The following is a 19335-nucleotide window of genomic DNA, read 5'->3' on the forward strand; positions in this document are numbered from 1 at the left end:
GGAAAGGGATAAATAATGAAACAGAAAATATCATATTGCCTCTATAAATCTATGACAGGTTTCAGGGTAGCAGCCGTGTTAATCTGTATTCACAAAAAGAAAAGGAGTATTTGTGGCACCTTAGAGACTAACCAATTTATTTGAGCATAAGCTTTCATGAGCTACAGCTCACGTCATTGGATGAATGAGCTGTAGCTCATGAAAGCTTATGCTCAAATAAATTGGTTAGTCTCTAAGGTGCCACAAGTACTCCTTTTCTTTTTATAAATGTATGGTACATTTGTGCTGATTTAGCTTCAACTGGAGTATTGTGTCCAGTTCTGGGTGCCACAGTTAAGGAAAAATATGGACAAATTGAAGAGAGTCCAGAGAAAAGCAACAAGAATGATTAGGGGTCTGGAAAACTTGACCTATGAGGGAAGATTGAAAGAACTGAGTTTGTTTAGTCTAAGAAAGAAAAGACTGAGAGGGGGACAGTCTTTTGAGTGGACAATCTGGTGAGGTTCAACAAGGAGAAGTGCAGAGTCCTGCGCTTAAGACTAGGGACCAAGTGGCTAGGCAGCAGTTCTGCAGAAAAGGACCTAAGGGTTAGCGTGGACAAGAAGCTGGATATGAGTCAACAGTGTGCCTTTATTGCATGTAGGTCCCCACATCTGTACCCTAGAATTCAGAGTGGGGAAGGAACCTTGACAGTAGCCTTAATAAAGCATTTGGTCAGATTCTTGAAAAAGGAATGGGCAAGTTAAGTGTCCAGTCAAGAAGCACTTAATGGACAATGGATCTTGGAAGGCTCTAATCTACATAAGAAGTCTATTTGAAGACGTTCAAGGCAGCATTTGAACCATGGCTGCTACCTATAAGTTCTGAGTCATGCATGGATATGCGACTTGCCCATGTGACTCCAAAACTCCATCTTGGAGCTGAACTTTGCATAGGAGAGAGGAGGGGGTCTCCACCCACAAGAAAAAGTTTATTTAAACCCCTGAGAGACCCCTCCATTTGATCTTCAGCTGGCCCAAGAGACAGCCTCTCCAACCCCAAGGATATCTGAAAGAAACTGGAACAAAGGACAGTAACTACAGGGGATGTGAGTGATTGCTGGACCCAGACTAGAAGGAGACTAGTCTGTAAAAGGAAGCTTTCTGGAACACTTCTGAGGCTGAGATTTTAACTGTATTTAGTTTTCTTACTGTATTAGTCATAGACTTGCATGTTCTATTTTATTTTGCTTGGTAATTCACTTTGTTCTGTCTGGTACTACTTGGAACTACTGAAATACTACTTTCTGTATTTAATAAAATCACTTTTTACTTATTAATTAACCCAGAGTATGTATTAATACCTGGGGAGGGCGGGGGAAGAGGGGAAGGAGCAAACAGCTGTGCATATCTCTCTATCAATATTATAGAGGGAGAACAATTTATGAGTTTGCCCTGTAGAAGCTTTATACAGGATAAAACAGAGGTATTTGGGGTTTAGACACCATTGGGAGTTAGGCATCTGAGTGTTAAAGACAGGAACACCTCTAAAGCTGCTTTCAATTAAGCTTGCAGTTTGTGGGACGTGGTTCAGAGGTGGGTCTGGGATTGCAGCAGGCTAGTGGGTCTGGCTCAAACCAGGCTGGGTACTGAAGTCCCAAGCAGCCAGAACAGGAAATCAGGGGCAGAAGTAGTCTTGGCACATCAGTTGGCAACCCCAAGGGAGTTTTTGTGATCCAACCTGTCACACCTTCCAACCCTGATATTCTATGATTCTATGATCCTGTGACATGATAACAGTTTTCAAATACCTAAAAGATTGTTACAAGGAGGGAGAAAAATTATTCTCCTTAACCTCTGATAGGACAAGAAGCAACGGACTTAAATTGCAGCAAAGGAGGTTAGGTTGGATATTAGGAAAATATTCCTAACTGTCAGGGTGCTTAAGCATTGGAATAAATTGCCTAGGGAGGCTGTGGAATCTCCATGATTGGAGATTTTTGTGAGCGGGTTGGACAGACACCTGTCAGGGATGTTATAAATGGTGCTGGTACTGTCATGAGTGCAGGGGACTGGACTTGATGACCTCTCAAGGTCCCTTCCAGTTCTGTGATTCTGTGATGTACATCTTGAATACTGTGCACAGATCTGGTTGCCCCATCTCAAAAAAAGATACACTAAAAGAGGCAAAGGTACAGAGAAGGACAACAGAAATGATTAGGGGTACAGAATGCCTTCTGTATGAGGAGAGATTGATATGATAGATGTTCTATAAAATCATGACAGGTGTGGAGAAATTGAATAAGGAAGTGTAATTTACTCCTCACAACACACAAACTAGGGATCACCCAATGAAATTAATCATCAGCAGATTTAAAACAAACAAAAGAAATAATTTCTTCACAGATTGCAATAAGAACTAGATAAGTTCATGGACAATAGATCCATCATTTTTATTGGCCAGGATGGGCAGGGATCCAACACCATGTTCTGCATGTCCATAGCATCTATTTTCCACAACCTGGGAGTGGGGGACAGGGGTGAATCATTCGATGATTGCTTGTTCTGTTCATTTCCTCTGAAGCACATGGTATTGGCCACTGTCAGAGAACAGGATACTGGGCTAGATGGACCATTGGTTTTACCCAGTATGGTCATTCTCATGCTCACATAGACCCCAGATATATCTGCCCCCGCTGTAATGCACCAGAACCCTCTTCCCTCCTAGAGCTGAGCTGTAACCCAGGAGTGACTGACAGGGTCTCTTCATCCACAGAGTTAGTAACAAAGAAAGAATATGCATTAACATTTTAAACCTAAGCAGTGTCCCTTAAGTGAGTTGCCACAGAATGCCAGAGTATGTTAGTACCAGAGCTGAGTGTTGGATTAAAGTAACAATTAATATGTTTATGTTATGAGAAAGTGTGAGAAAGAATGGCTCAGAAGAGGCCCAGATTTGGCATGCCCATTAGAAAGAAATATGCCTGTCAGTTTACAAGGTCCATGTTGCAAGTAGAAGCACATCCCGAAACAAAAAGTCTGTTCTAACGTGATAAGATTACCTTTAAGGACAGCTGCTGTTACAACTGTTTTCCTCAACTCAGGAATAAGATCTGTTAACCCCCACTCTTGCATTTTTTTTATCTTGCTTCTTTTCTTTTTGTAGGTAACAAGTGATATGAATAGCTTTATTGGAGTCTGTCATGCCTCTATTATTTTAGAATGGTTATGTTAAAGAATGAATTGATAATAAAATGTAGATATGATCGAAAGAAAATATTAAGTGTGATTGTGGTTGTATGTTTGGATGGGTAATAAAACCCATCCAAACATACAACCACAATCACACTTGGGTTGAGGTGCCAGCCTTAGAATCATAATAAATAACACAGCATCTGGAGGAAGAAAAGCAACTACCCTCCGAGAGGACCATTTGGCCGAAGAATGCGCTGGGCGAGATAACCCGATAACCCTGAAGGTACACCGGAATCCAGCCCCAGCTGCCCCAAGGGCAGCGGGACCAAAGAACCAAAGAGCAAAATAACAACTAACTATCATTCCTGTGCCATCTGCGTGATTGAGTATCACTTCAAATGTGAGAACAGCATGACGAGGCAAACCCAATAGACTTGTATGAGGATGAAACCCTGTAAAGACAGACCCAAAAGACTGAAGACTTTGGGTCTGGTTCTGCAAACAACTTCCAGTTTCATCAGATGCGCATGTGACAAGGCCTGACTCCATCCTCGTCTCCAGGCCACCTGGCCAATGACTTGGCACGAGCACTGCTAGGCTGGTAACTATAACAACAACCTGGAAGAACTTGACTGTGTGTGAATGAATGTGTGAGTGAATAGAATGTTATAGCTATAACTGATTGCTTACTTTGATTCTTTCTGTATTCAGAATAAAAGTGGCGTATTGCCTTATCCCCTGAAAAAGATCCTGCTGGTTTTCATTTTCAAAGTATCACATGAGTGGTTCTAATATTTACTTATATATATATATATATATATATATATATATATATATATATATATATATATATATATATATATATATATATATATATATATATGAATTAGATAAAGTGCTCCTGTCAGCTCTTTTCTAAGTTATCTGCCAAAAAACTTAGACTTCCGAGAGCCTAAGTAGCACCTTGAATTGGGGTTAAAGATGTCACCCCTACCAAAATCTGAAATGGCGTGCTTGCAGCTCGTGGGGAGGGACATAGAGATGATCCAGAGAGTGACAGGGGGACAGGAGGAGCAAGTGACAGGGGCATGGCCTTTGGGAGGGAAGAGGCAGAGCAGGGGTAGGGCCTTGGTGGAAGATGTGGGCAAGGAGTGGGGCCTTGGTGGCCAAGTTAAAAGCAATTTGAAAGGTGTCAGCTCAGTGAGTTGTACACAGACCAGTTCCTCTGTTTGTCATGCTAAGCCAGCACAGTATGGTCAAGAAAGGGTTTAATGCCTCTCAGACTGTCCTGTATGTGATCCAGGGAAGAGGGCCCAACACCATGTCACAAGCCAGCTCAGTGCAGAGCTCGGTCTGAGAGCCAGAGCATTAGGAGAAAAAATTAGGTCCCTTTATGTGAAAAGAGCCGGAGCATCCTGTCCCGGATCTGTTTCGTCCTCACACCAAAAATGATGGGATTTAGCATGGGGGGTACCAGTAGGCACACATTAGCAAAGAGAATGTGGAAATGCAGGGCCACATGGTGGCCAAACCGATACGTGAGGAGAGTGAAGAGACCTGGGATGTAAAAGGCTAAAATGGCAAAGAGGTGGGAGCCACAGGTCCCAAAAGTCTTGAGCCGGGCATCCTTTGTGGGGAGGCTGAAGATGGCCCTGAGGATCTGGGTATAGGACACAGCTATAAAAAACATATCTAGACAAATGGCTGAGCTTGCCACAATGAGGCCATAGTAACTACTGATGCGGGTGTCAGCGCAGGCCAGATTCACCACGGCTATGTGCTCGCAGCATGTGTGCAGGATGATATTGGTTCTGCAATATGGCAACTGCCTTGCCAACAAGGGACAGGGCAGTGCAAGCATGCTACCACGCAAAACCACAGCTAGGCCAATCTTGGCCACAACTGGGTTTCTCAGGGTGGTGGAGTGTCTCAGTGGATCGCAGATGGCCACGTAGCGATCAAAAGCCATGGCCATGAAGATCCCAGACTCTATTGCAAAGAAGCAATGAATGAAGAACATCTGGGTGAGACAGGCACTGAAATCGATCTCCCTGGAATTGAACCAGAAGATGCTCATCATTTTGGGAACTGTGCTTGTGCACAGGACCAGGTCGGTGATGGCCAGCATGCAGAGGAAATAGTACATGGGCCCATGGAGGCTCGGCTCCGTCTTCACGATGAACAGGATGATGAAGTTCCCCAAGATGGCTATGATGTACATGGTGCAGAAGGGGATGGAGATCCAGACATGGGCAGCCTCCAGGCCAGGAATGCCCAGCAAGATGAAGGTGGAGGGGTTGGTGAAGTCGGTTGTGTTGGAATCTGACATGGAGTAGGGGGAGAAAGTGTCCAACTCTGAGGCAGAACAGTGTCTCCTGCATGTACCGTATGTTCCCCTGTCTTCCTGTAGGTGCCCAGGGTCTAGCGTGAAGGTCGCAGGACAAATGCCTGGATGGAGAAACAATGTTAATATGAGACACAACATGCACAGCTGGAGGCTGTTTTCATGGGTGAAATAGATTGCTCAATCTTCACAAACAGAGAAATGCCATTTTCATTATTGAGATAAATGAATTATGAAAAACTTTAACCCTACTAATGCCAATTCCATTTTTATTGTGCTCCATGCATCAATCATTCCTACACGTTGTGTTGAGGGAAACCTGAAAAGGCACCAGCAGGAAATAAAGGTGTGGAAATGCAATGAAAGCCAGGCTACAGGGTCCATGCTGTAGGGACTTGCCCATACACCCAGTTGCTCAAAACCTGAGAGTGGAAAAAACCCAAACCTTTGCCAAGACAGGTGCCAGGGGCAAATATCCCAAATAGAACATACCCCAGGGAAAATACCTGGGCCTCACTGTTAGCAGTGCCATGAAAACACCTGCTTATTCACAGTAGTAGCCAAAACAAAGATAATGTTCGGATGCCCAAGGAATGGGGCAGAGAATAACCTGCTCTGGATAAGCACTCCATTGTGGTCACCCAAGGACATAGCAGATAGAAAGGGGAGTTCCAAGACAGGCTCTGTGAATGTGGGAGGTTGCCCTATGTGGACAGACTGAAAAGTCTGGGACTGTTTAGTTTAGAGAAGAAACAAGAAAAGGGACATTTGATAGAGGAGAACAAAATAAAGAATGGAACTGATTACATTCAAATGGACAAACAGAGAAGACGTTCCCAACCAGTAACATCTAAAGACATTTAGTTCTTCGAAAGGACAAGTTCTCCAAAGCTGAGGCAAATTATCAACAAAGACCAAAAAATGGGAATGAAAACTGAGACTTCTTTAAGAAGAGATTATTACAAAGCCAAAATTCCACAGTCAAAAAAGCAGAGAATTTGGACAATAACTGGGTTCAAAGACAAAATACAGACAGCAATTAAGAGGCTGAAAGCAACATGTAGCAAAGAGAAAGGAAACTTGTTAGTGTTGAAGAAACAGTAGATGTGTTCAAGAAATTTTTTTTCTGAAGCAGGATCAAGTGCTTCTATCACCTGAAGTGATGAAATATTTTCAGTGCATTAGCAGTCGAGGAGGATTTTAAACAGCATCTACTGTAGTACATTAGAATTACGAACACAGGTTACAATCTCCCAGATCAACCACACACCTCATTCGGAACCAGAAGTATGCAATCAGGCAGCAACAGAGACAAAGAAAAATGGCAAGTAGAGGACAGTTCAGTGTTAAATGTAAACTATAACAAAATAAAAGGGAAAGTTTATTGCAAATCTTTGAGAAGGTGAGGAAAAAATGGAAAAAAATCCTGGTGTGGGATTAGTTAAAAAACAAGTTGAGGAATATAAGTAATGACAGTCCACACCATGGTTTATGGAAAACCAGTTTTGTCAAATAAACCCAATTTCATCCTTTAATGAGAGTACACGTTTGGTTGATCAAGGGAATGATGCAGATGCAAAAGACTTTGATTTCTCTGACGCATTTGATTTAGTAGGGGAAACATTCAGATAAAAAATGAACACAATGCAATAGCTTTTAGTACATGTTAAATGGATTAAAAACTGGATAAGCGACAGATCTCAGAAAGCAGTTATAAGTCAAAAAGAAAAGGAGGACTTGTGTCACCTTAGAGACTAACCAATTTATTAGAGCATAAGCTTTCGTGAGCTACAGCTCACTTCTTCAACGAATGGGGGTGTTTCTAGTGGTATTCTGCAGGGATCAGTTTTCGGCCTGATGCTATTCAATGTTTCCATCAATGATTTGGAAGCAAAAAGAAAATCAGTGAAAATAAAATTTGTGGATGATACAAAGCCTGGCAGATTGGTTACAATGAGGAGAACATGGCAGGCATATTTATCGCTGTGGAGGGCTTGGTGAGCTGAGCCCATGCATACACAATGTTTTAATACAGTTAAATGCAAAATTATCCTCTCAGAACTGGGAATTCAAGCCTGACCCACAGACTAGGGCACTATAGTATTACATGCAGGGACCCTGAAAAGGATTTAGGGGTGACTGTGGAGAACCAACTCCCCATGAGCTCCCAGTGTGATGTTGTGGTGGAAAGGGCTGAGGAGATCCTCTGATGCATAAACAAGGGAGTGGTGAGTTGGAGCAGCGAAAGGATTTTACCTCTCCATATGGCATTGGTGAAACTGACTGCATGCAGTCCTAGGTTCCACTTTTCCAAAAGGATCTTAAAAAATGGGAGAGGGTACATTAAAAAAAACAACAAAAATGATTGGCAGCTGGAGAAAATGCCTCTGACATTGAGTCTTCATGAGCTTAATCTATTTATCTTATCAAAAAGAGGATCAAACAAAGACTTTCATGGGGAGAAAACCCTGGGTACTAATGGGCTCTGAAATCTAGCAGAGAGGAGCAGAGCAAGACCCAATGCCTGGAAGCTGAAAACAGACAATCTCCAGTTAGAAATAAGGGCCAAAGGTTTAGCATTGAAGGTGATTAAGTGTTGGAATACACTGGAAATGGAAGTGGTGGATTCTCCAACTCCCCATCATCTGCTGATGAAGACTGGATGCTTTCCTGGAAGATCTGCTTCAGGGCTTCTCCACACTGAAAGCATTACAGCGGTGCGGCCGTAGCGATTCATTGTAGACATCACTTACACCGACAGCAGGGGTTCTCCCATCAGCGTAGGTAATCCACCTCCCTGAGAGGTGGTAGCTAGGTAGATGGAAGAATTCTTCTATTGACTTCATGCTGTCTACACCAGGGTTAATGTGATATAGCTACATCTCTCAGGGGTGTGGATTATTTTTGCTGCTTCAAAAAAATGAAAATGCAATGTTAAGTTGCATTATCAGAGGCATAGCATGCAGGTCATGAGCGGTGATATTACCATTCTACTTGTCGCTTGTTAGTCCTCTTCTGGAGTACTGTGCCCAGTTTTGGTCACCGCTGAATACAAAGGATGTAGAGTAACTGTAGAGGATCCAGAGGCGAGTGGCAAAGATGATCAAAGGGAGGGAGTACAAGACATATGAGTAAACTGAAGGAACCAGGTATGTTTAGTTTCTAAAAGATTAGATTAAGAGAGGACACAATAGCAGTGTTCAAATACTTGAAAGCCTTCCTTAAAAATGTGGAGTAAAGTTGATCTCTCTTGCCAGAAAGCTCAGGACAAGAGGCAATGGGTTCAAACTACAGCATGGCAGATTTAGATGAAATCTCAGGAAGCACTTTCTAATGTAAGAAAAGTAGGACAAAGTAACAGATGCCAGGGAAGGTTGTTCGATCTCCTTCGCTGAAAGTTTTCCAAAGGAAGTGGCTAACTATCTGTCTGGCATGACTAAGACACAACAAATCCTGCATCTTGGCAGGGGTCAGATTTGATGACCCTTGCGGTCCCTTCTAACCCTATAGCTCTGTGAGTCCATAATGTAAAATCCTAGTGTAGACCAAGTCTTAGTCAAACAGAAGCCATGGAGCTCAATACAGGGGGAAATGGGTGAAATTTAGTGGCCCGTGTTATACAGGAATTCACAGCTAAAGATAAAGAAAGTATCTTTATTGATAAAGAAAGTAGATCAGACATTCATATTTACTGTGTATCATAACACTCAAACAAGGGAATACGGAATTACACTGAAAGTCTGAACATATCACATTCAGAAAAGAAAGTTGTTTACATAATCCATATTTAGTCTGTGGAACTCCCTGCCACTGTCTTTATTGGAAAGAAGAGTTTAGCTTGATGTAATTCACAAATGTATTGGCCGTTGTGGGTTGTGCTGGTGTCACCAACTTCAGTTAAGGCTGCCTGACACCTTCAATTAGGAGACCTCATTTTCAGTTGCTTATAAGTTTGTCGAAGTTTAACCTTTTGGACTGAAATATTCCACACTGGGTGTCTGCATCTGGCTGAATTGTTTTTTTGAAATTTTCCAGCATAACAGTACAAGCAACTTCTTGAATTAAGTTAGGAGAGAAAATGTCTTGCCCATGTTGAAAAATTCTTATAATTGTTCCAGTGAAGAGCCCGAGCATCTCCATGCTTTCCAGCAGATAAAGGCAGGTGAGCATTCCCCCCTCTCCATGCACCTATTAACTACCAGAGCCCTGAAATTTAAGAGGAGGAGGACAGTGTCTATGCATTAACTCACTGCTCGCTCCTGAGGTATTTACTCAATTCTTACTCCAAGGGGAGCTTTGATTCAGTGGCGCTTGACCAAACAATGAGCTACAGCCAGAGAATTTGGCCTTGTATCACACATCCTCTAACACCTTTCATCCTGAAGGAGCCCCTGTGCCACTGGAATGTAGCCACATTGGGGCTCAAGGCCATCAGCCATGGGGACACAGCAAACAGGGACATTCTGGCCCATGATACCGGAGCAAGCTCAAGTCCTGAGGCAACGGCCCAGGTATGTTTCATGGCTGTGCACAGTGGAAAAGACCACAGACTTACTCTCTATCTCATCATGCCCACGTTGCATGGGGTTTGTCGAGCAGGTAAACTCCTCAGCAAGAGATGGGGAGCAGTGAATTCCGAGACAGACGAGTCTTCCCTAGGAATTCCCCTCAGATAGTTGTGTCCCACATCTGTCTCACATTACAAACTGAGAACTGACAGCGTGATGTGCACATTATATTATATAGCTCTGTGCTATCCCAGTGGGGTTCACTCAGACTCTAGCGGAGAAGAGGCATCTGGATGTAAACAGGCTGGAGACAAGCCTGTCTGTTCTTCTGTGCTGTTTATCCAGCTTTAGCAGCAAACAGTAATTAAGGGGTCTTCCCAAGGGAGAGGAGAACTCTTGAGATCTGTGCTGAGCCAGAGAAGAATTGGCTACTCTGTGTATTTGTGTATATTGAAAACATTATAGTTGATTAGCAAGAAAACGAGGGTTAATGTTAGCTCTCTATTGTGCCTGATACCCTGTACGTGCCAGGGTGGCTGGGTAGATAGTACACCAGGGGCAGGTAAACTTTTTGCCCTGAGGTACGCACCAGGTTTCAGAAATGGTATGGAGGGCCGGTTAGGGGAGGGGGTTGTGGCCCGGCCCCCAACTCCTATCCGTCCCGTCCCCCCGGGTCTCCTGCCCCATCCAAACCCCCAATTCCCTGATGGTCCCCCCGGGACCGCTGCCCCATCCACTCCCCCTGCTCCCTGTTCCCTGACTGCCCCTGGATCCCCTGCCTCTGACTGCCCCCTGCTGCCCCATCCAACCCCCGCTCCTTCCTGACTGCCCACCGGAACTCCTGCCCCAATCAATCCTCTGTTCCCCACACTCTGACTGCCCCAACCCCTATCCACACCCCCAGCCCCTAACCACCACCCCAAACTCCCCTGCCCTCTATCCAATCATAGAATCATAGAATCATAGAATATCAGGGTTGGAAGGGACCCCAGAAGGTCATCTAGTCCAACCCCCTGCTCGAAGCAGGACCAATTCCCAGTTAAATCATCCCAGCCAGGGCTTTGTCAAGCCTGACCTTAAAAACCTCTAAGGAAGGAGATTCTACCACCTCTTTAGGTAACGCATTCCAGTGTTTCACCACCCTCCTAGTGGAAAAGTTTTTCCTAATATCCAATCTAAACCTCCCCCACTGCAACCTGAGACCATTACTCCTCATTCTGTCATCTGCTACCATTGAGAACAGTCTAGAGCCATCCTCTTTGGAACCCCCTTTCCGGTAGTTGAAAGCAGCTATCAAATCCCCCCTCATTCTTCTCTTCTGCAGGCTAAACAATCCCAGCTCCCTCAGCCTCTCCTCATAACTCATGTGTTCCAGACCCCTAATCATTTTTGTTGCCCTTTGCTGGACTCTCTCCAATTTATCCACATCCTTCTTGTAGTGTGGGGCCCAAAACTGGACACAGTACTCCAGATGAGACCTCACCAATGTTGAATAGAGGGGAACGATCAAGTCCCTCGATCTGCTCGCTATGCCCCTACTTATACCCTGCTGCAGGAGAGTGAATTTGTGTGTGGGGGGGTGGAGGGTGAGAAAACCTGGATTTGTGCTGGAAATGGCCCAACCTGATGATCACTTTAGATAAGCTATTACCAGCAGGACAGTGGGGTGGGAGGGGGTATTGTTTCATATTCTCTGTGTGTATATAAAGTCTGCTGCAGTTTCCAAGGTATGCATCCGGAAGCTACTAGATCGCATGCCCTGATTCTCATGGGTGACTTTAATTTTCCTGATATCTGCTGGGAGAGCAATACAGCGGTGCATAGACAATCCAGGAAGTTTTTGGAAAGCGTAGGGGACAATTTCCTGGCGCAAGTGCTAGAGGAGCCAACTAGGGGGGGCGCTTTTCTTGACCTGCTGCTCACAAACCGGGTAGAATTAGTGGGGGAAGCAAAAGTGGATGGGAATCTGGGAGGCAGTGACCATGAGTTGGTTGAGTTCAGGATCCTGACGCAGGGAAGAAAGGTAAGCAGCAGGATACGGACCCTGGACTTTAGAAAAGCAGACTTCGACTCCCTCAGGGAACGTATGGCCAGGATCCCCTGGGGGACTAACTTGAAGGGGAAAGGAGTCCAGGAGAGCTGGCTGTATTTCAAGGAATCCCTGTTGAGGTTACAGGGACAAACCATCCCAATGAGTCGAAAGAATAGTAAATATGGCAGGCGACCAGCTTGGCTTAATGGTGAAATCCTAGCGGATCTGAAACATAAAAAAGAAGCTTACAAGAAGTGGAAGGTTGGACATATGACCAGGGAAGAGTATAAAAATATTACTCTGGCATGTAGGAATGATATCAGGAGGGCCAAATCGCACCTGGAGCTGCAGCTAGCAAGAGATGTCAAGAGTAACAAGAAGGGTTTCTTCAGGTATGTTGGCAACAAGAAGAAAGCCAAGGAAAATGTGGGCCCCTTACTGAATGAGGGAGGCAACCTAGTGACAGAGGATGTGGAAAAAGCTAATGTACTCAATGCTTTTTTTGCCTCTGTTTTCACTAACAAGGTCAGCTCCCAGACTGCTGCACTGGGCATCACGAAATGGGGAAGAGATGGCCAGCCCTCTGTGGAGATAGAGGTGGTTAGGGACTATTTAGAAAAGCTGGACGTGCACAAGTCCATGGGGCCGGACGAGTTGCATCCGAGAGTGATGAAGGAATTGGCGGCTGTGATTGCAGAGCCATTGGCCATTATCTTTGAAAACTCGTGGCGAACGGGGGAAGTCCCGGATGACTGGAAAAAGGCTAATGTAGTGCCAATCTTTAAAAAAGGGAAGAAGGAGGATCCTGGGAACTACAGGCCAGTCAGCCTCACCTCAGTCCCTAGAAAAATCATGGAGCAGGTCTTCAAAGAATCAATCCTGAAGCACTTGCATGAGAGGAAAGTGATCAGGAACAGCCAGCATGGATTCACCAAGGGAAGGTCATGCCTGACTAATCTAATCGCCTTTTATGATGAGATTATTGGTTCTGTGGGTGAAGGGAAAGCAGTGGATGTATTGTTTCTTGACTTTAGCAAAGCTTTTGACACGGTCTCCCACAGTATTCTTGTCAGCAAGTTAAGGAAGTATTGGCTGGATGAATGCACTATAAGGTGGGTAGAAAGCTGGCTAGATTGTCGGGCTCAACGGGTAGTGATCAATGGCTCCATGTCTAGTTGGCAGCCGGTATCAAGTGGAGTGCCCCAAGGGTCGGTCCTGGGGCCGGTTTTGTTCAATATCTTCATAAATGATCTGGAGGATGGTGTGGATTGCACTCTCAGCAAATTTGCAGATGATACTAAACTGGGAGAAGTGGTAGATACGCTGGAGGGGAGGGATAGGATACAGAAGGACCTAGACAAATTGGAGGATTGGGCCAAAAGAAATCTGATGAGGTTCAATAAGGATAAGTGCAGGGTCCTGCACTTAGGACGGAAGAACCCAATGCACAGCTACAGACCAGGGACCGAATGGCTAGGCAGCAGTTCTGCGGAAAAGGACCTAGGGGTGACAGTGGACGAGAAGCTGGATATGAGTCAGCAGTGTGCCCTTGTTGCCAAGAAGGCCAATGGCATTTTGGGATGTATAAGTAGGGGCATAGCGAGCAGATCGAGGGACGTGATCGTTCCCCTCTATTCGACATTGGTGAGGCCTCATCTGGAGTACTGTGTCCAGTTTTGGGCCCCACACTACAAGAAGGATGTGGATAAATTGGAGAGAGTCCAGCAAAGGGCAACAAAAATGATTAGGGGTCTGGAACACATGAGTTATGAGGAGAGGCTGAGGGAGCTGGGATTGTTTAGCCTGCAGAAGAGAAGAATGAGGGGGGATTTGATAGCTGCTTTCAACTACCTGAAAGGGGGTTCCAAAGAAGATGGCTCTAGACTGTTCTCAATGGTAGCAGATGACAGAACGAGGAGTAATGGTCTCAAGTTGCAGTGGGGGAGGTTTAGATTGGATATTAGGAAAAACTTTTTCACTAAGAGGGTGGTGAAACACTGGAATGTGTTACCTAGGGAGGTGGTAGAATCTCCTTCCTTAGAGGTTTTTAAGGTCAGGCTTGACAAAGCCCTGGCTGGGATGATTTAACTGGGAATTGGTCCTGCTTCGAGCAGGGGGTTGGACTAGATGACCTTCAGGGGTCCCTTCCAACCCTGATATTCTATGATTCTATGATAAGTTTATTAACTACAGAAAGATAGATGTTATGTGAGTATAAGTGATAGAAAACAGATCAAAGCAAATTACCTAAGGCTACCATACTAGATAGGATATGGAATGGCAGTTTCTCACCCTGACTGATGATACAAGCAGTCCAGCAAGTTTTTATACGCAGGATAGAAATCCCTTTGGCCTGGACCACTACTTCCCTAATTCAGTCTTTGTTCTGCCAGGGTTTACAAGAAGTCTCTTGCCTGTGGAGTGAGGCCAAGAGATGATATCATCCTCCACTTCATAAAGTCTTTCCTTATGGTGGGAACCCTTTGTTTCAAGCCAAGTTCCATGTCAGTTTGTAGAAAAATACAGGTACCAAAATGAAGTCCAGTGTCATGTGCTCTGGTGCCCTGCCCTTGCATGCCGTGCTGAGTCATAGCAGCCATTACTGATAGACTGGCTGAAATGTTCACAGGGTGGCTAAGCTCTTCCCTTGTTCATTGTCTTTGTTGATGAGCCAACATCCCTGTCTAGCTTCTTCATTAATGTTCCAGAAAGGCTAGTTGTGGGTGTTACCAAGAGGTAGCACATCTGAAGTACAAATACATAGTCATTATGCATAACTTCAGGTACAAAAATGATACATGGATGCCAATAGGATAATCATATTCAGTAAATCAAAACTTTTCCAAAGACACTTCACAAGACATATCGTGTACTTGATGCATCATAATTATGTTATAATCATCTCATAATCATACCACTATGATGAGTATTGGGTGCTGCATCACAACCTCCTCCATTTACACATCAGTGTGGGACAGTTCTTCATATTTATCACCTAAAAAGAATGGCTCAGGTGTGGGAATCTCCCTCACATCCTCTGCAGTGAAGACGAATGCAAAGAATTAATTTAGCCTCTCTGCAACAGACTCATCTTCCTTGACTGCTCCTTTAGCACCTCAATTGTCCAGTGGCCCCACTAATTGCTTGGCAGGTTTCCTGCTTCTGATGTACTTTAAAAAAATGCTGGTTTTTGTATCTCTTGCTAATTGCTCTTCAGATCTTTTAAACTAGGTATGCAGTATTGTCATACCCCATTCAAAACTTATGAGTCACACTCCAAAAAACCATGAGATTGGATTAAAAGGATGAGATATAAAAATATTCTAATGTGCACTTTGTTTTCATTTGCTTTTGCTTTCTGGGCCTCGGGGGTGCACCTACTACAGTTTTTCAACTTTTCTGCAACTCACTTTTTGAAATAAAGTTTTTTAAGAAAACCGAAAGCTGAGATTCCCATGCAGTGTCTTGATCCTAGAAAATGGGGCTTTAAGACAGTCAGGAAATAGTGTGAACAGGGCCACTGACTAGGAAGGGGAGGGCAAAGGGGACAGCTGCCCCAGTGCCTGATTATTTAAAAGAGCCAGGGATTCCCAGCCGCTACCGCCGCTCCTGGAGTAGTAGAAATGGCCGAAGCCAGAGCACCTTCTTAAATTGTTGCCAGGACCCTGGTCTGTGCTTAAGGGCTGGCTGGAGGAGACTAGCTCACAGCCCCACCCCTTCTGCCCAAGGCCCCACCCCTTCCAGGGGCCTGGAGTCATACCTCCCACACCTTGACCAGGTCCTGGCTAAGTCTGTCAGTCACCTTGAGTGTGAGACTGTCAATAAAATCCCAAGAGGAGGCACTTCTGGCCATATCTGAAGTGAAGCACCCACAAACAAAGATTATTGGACTATTCTGGTCACAAAGTCCATCACTGGCAGAGATGCTATTTCCCTCTGCACTGGTCTACAGAGCTTCCTGCTGTAATGAACAGGGCTATGGCGCAGACAGCCAGACATGTTGGTGACTGGCTCACAGAGTCACTGGTTCTTGAGGCATAGCTCAGAGGATCATGCACATTCTTAATAGAAATGAGTGTGACCCAAGACCAGCTCCAAGTGCCTACAGCTCGCTCTCTGTAGGACCCAAAAAAATTCCTTCCCCCATAAACTTGGTGATGATGGTAATTGGGATGCAGGATGTGAGGTCTATTTCCATTGCTAGATCAGCTCTCACTGCTCATGGAACAGGATGGGTCAGCATCAGAGCGAGGGGTAGCCAAGCAGGGCTCTGTTTGGCCAGGCAATGCTCTTCAGATCCTTCAGCCTCTGAAAGCATGTCCTGATTCCCCCTCTTTCTGCCAAGCTGCAGGAGGGGCCCAGAACTCCCTTGTCAAAGGTGCTGTGCTAATGACAGGCCTCATCACGAAGGGGTTTTGGGAAGAGTTCAGGTTCTCCACCCAGTGCCCCAAACTCTCCTTATGAAGCAAACAAAGCTGAATTTTCCTTAAGGCACTTAGCTCTGGTCCCAATTATTCGAGCATCCGAGGGTCTCACAATCTGTAACATATTTGCCAGTACAACACTCTGTGCGGCAGGGCAGTGCTATTAAAACCACTGGGTAGATCCCAAGGCCAGAAGGCACCATTGTGACCACTTAACCTGTCCCCCTGTATAGCACAGGCCAGAGACCTGATCCACAATAACAGAGCAGAACTGTTAGCATAACATCCTTCCTTGATTTAACAATTGTCAGTGCTGTAGAATGTACTACATCATTTTCTAAATTGTTCCCATGGTGTTACAAATATAAAGGGAAGGGTAACCACCTTTCTGCATACAGTACTATAAAATCCCTCCTGGCCAAAGACAAAACCCTTTCACCTGTAAAGGGATAAGAAGCAAAGGTAACCTCGCTGGCACCTGACCCAAAATGGCCAATGAGGGGACAAGATACTTTCAAATCTGGAGGGGGGTGGGACAAAGGATCTGTCTGTGTGATGCTTTTGCCAGGAACAGATCAGGAATGCAGCCTTCCAACTTCTGTTAAATTAGTAAATAATCGAGCTAGAAATGCATTAGATTTCCTTTTGTTTAATGGCTGGTAAAATAAGCTGTGCTGGATGGAATGTATAGTCCTATCTTTGTGTCTTTTTGTAACTTAAGGTTTTGCCAAGAGGGATTCTCTATATTTTGAATCTTATAACCCTGTAAGATATTTACCATCCTGATTTTACAGAGGTGATTCTTTTACTTTTTCTTTAATTAAAATTCTTTTTTTAAGAACCTGATTGCTTTTTCATTGTTCTTAAGATCCAAGGATTTGGGTCTGTGTTCACCTGTACAAATTGGTGAGGATTATTATCAAGCCTCCCCAGGAAAGGGGGTGCAGGGCTTGGGGGGATATTTTGGGGGAAGACGTCTCCAAGTGGGCTCTTTCCCTGTTCTTTGTTTAAACCGCTTGGTGGTGGCAGCATAAGGTTCAAGGACAAGGCAAAGTTTGTATTTTGGGGAAGTTTTTAACCTAAACTGATAAGAATAATCTTAGGGGGTCTTTCATGCAGGTCCCCACATCTCTACCCTAGAGTTCAGATGGGGAAGGAACCTTGACACATGGTAAATATCCTCATTGCAAAAAGAATTATACCTTAGTTCCAGTCTTAATGTGTCTAGCTTCAGCTTTCAGACATTGGATCCTGTTATAACATTCTCTGATAGATTGAAGAGACAATTGTTAAATATTTGTTTCCCAGGCAGGTACTTACAGGCTGTGATCAAGTCACCTTTAACCTTCTCTTCATTAAGCTAAATATATTGCGCTCATTGAGTTTGTCACTATAAGGCAAGTTTTCTAATACTTTAATAATTCTTGTGTCTCTTCTCTGACCGCTTTCCAAAGAATCAACTTCCTTCCTGAACTGTAGACACCAGAACTGGAAACAATATTCCAGCTGGAAAAAAGCTATTGTAGTGCCCATCTTTAAAAAAAGGGAAGAAGGAGAATCCTGGGAACTACAGGCCAGTCAGCCTCACCTCAGTCCCTGGGAAAATCATGGAGCACATCCTCAAGAAATCAATTCTGAAGCACTTAGAGGAGAGGAAAGTGATCAGGAAAAGTCAGCATAGATTCACCAAGGGCAAGTCATGCCTGACTAATCTAATTGTCTTCTATAATGAGATAACTGGCTCTGTGGATGAGGGGAAAACAGTGGACATGTTGTTGCTTGACGTTAGCAAAGCTTTTGACATGGTCTCCCACAGTATTCTTGCCAGCAAGTTAAAGAAGTATGGGTTGAATGAATGGACTATAAGGTGGATAGAAAGCTGGCTAGATTGTCTGGCTTAACGGGTAGTCATCAATGGCTCCATATTTAGTTGGCAGCTGGTATCACACGGAGTGCCCTAAGGGTTGTCCTGAGTCTGGTTTTGTTCAATATCTTCATTAACGATCTGGAAGATGGCATGGATTGCACCTTTGCAAGTTTGCAGATGGGAAGAGTGGTAGATACGCTTGAGGGTAGGGATAGGATACAGAGGGACCTAGACAAATTAGAGGTTTGGGCCAAAAGAAATCTGATGAGGTTCAACAAGAACAAGTGCAGAGTCCTGCACTTAGGACGGAAGAATCCCATGCACCGCTACAGACTGACTGGCTCAGCAGCAGTTCTGCAGAAACAGATCTAGGGGTTACAGTGGATGAGAAGCTGGATATGAGTCAACAGTGTGCCCTTGTTGCCAAGAAGGCCAATGGCATTTTGGGATGTATATGTAGGGGCATTGCCAGCAGATTGAGGGACCTGATCATTCCCCTCTATTCAACATTGATGAGGCTTCATCTAGAGTACTGTGTCCAGTTTTGGGTCCCACACTACAAGAAGGATGTGAAAAAATTGGAAAGTGTCCAGTGGAGGGCAACAAATATGATTAGGGGACTGGAACACATGACTTATGAGGAGAGGATGAGGGAACTGGTATTGTTTAATCTGTGGAAGAGAAGAATGAGGGGGGATTTGATAGCTGCTTTCAACTACCTGAAAGGTGGTTCCAAAGAGGACGGCTCTAGACTGTTCTCAGTGGTAGCAGATGACAGAATGAGGAGTAATTGTCTCAAGTTGCAGTGGGGGAGGTTTAGGTTGGATTATAGGAAAATCTTTTTCACTAGGAGGGTGGTGAAGCACTGGAATGGGTTACCTAGGGAGGTGGTGGAATCTCTTTCCTTTGAGGTTTTTAAGATCAGACTTGACAAAGCCCTGGCTGGGATGATTTAGTTGGGGATTGGTCCTGTTTTGAGCAGGGGGT

The 19335-nt window shown here is 44.5% G+C and overlaps 1 protein-coding gene across 1 annotated transcript; it reads right to left on the reverse strand.

Moving 5' to 3' along the window:
* Positions 1–4554: 4554 nt before the first annotated feature.
* On the reverse strand, positions 4555–5502 carry LOC140896180 (olfactory receptor 52P1-like). Its single transcript, XM_073307556.2, has one exon. It carries the CDS (start codon positions 5500–5502, stop codon positions 4555–4557), a length of 948 nt encoding a protein of 315 aa, XP_073163657.2.
* Between the last annotated feature and the right edge of the window lie 13833 nt (positions 5503–19335).

Source organism: Lepidochelys kempii, chromosome 1, assembly GCF_965140285.1.
Source record: "Lepidochelys kempii isolate rLepKem1 chromosome 1, rLepKem1.hap1, whole genome shotgun sequence".
NCBI classification, from domain to species: Eukaryota; Metazoa; Chordata; order Testudines; family Cheloniidae; genus Lepidochelys; species Lepidochelys kempii.

Coding starts and splice junctions, on each gene's coding strand:
- LOC140896180 (XM_073307556.2), bottom strand. CDS start 5,502: ATGTCAGATTCCAACACAACCGACTTCACCAACCCCTCCACCTTCATC.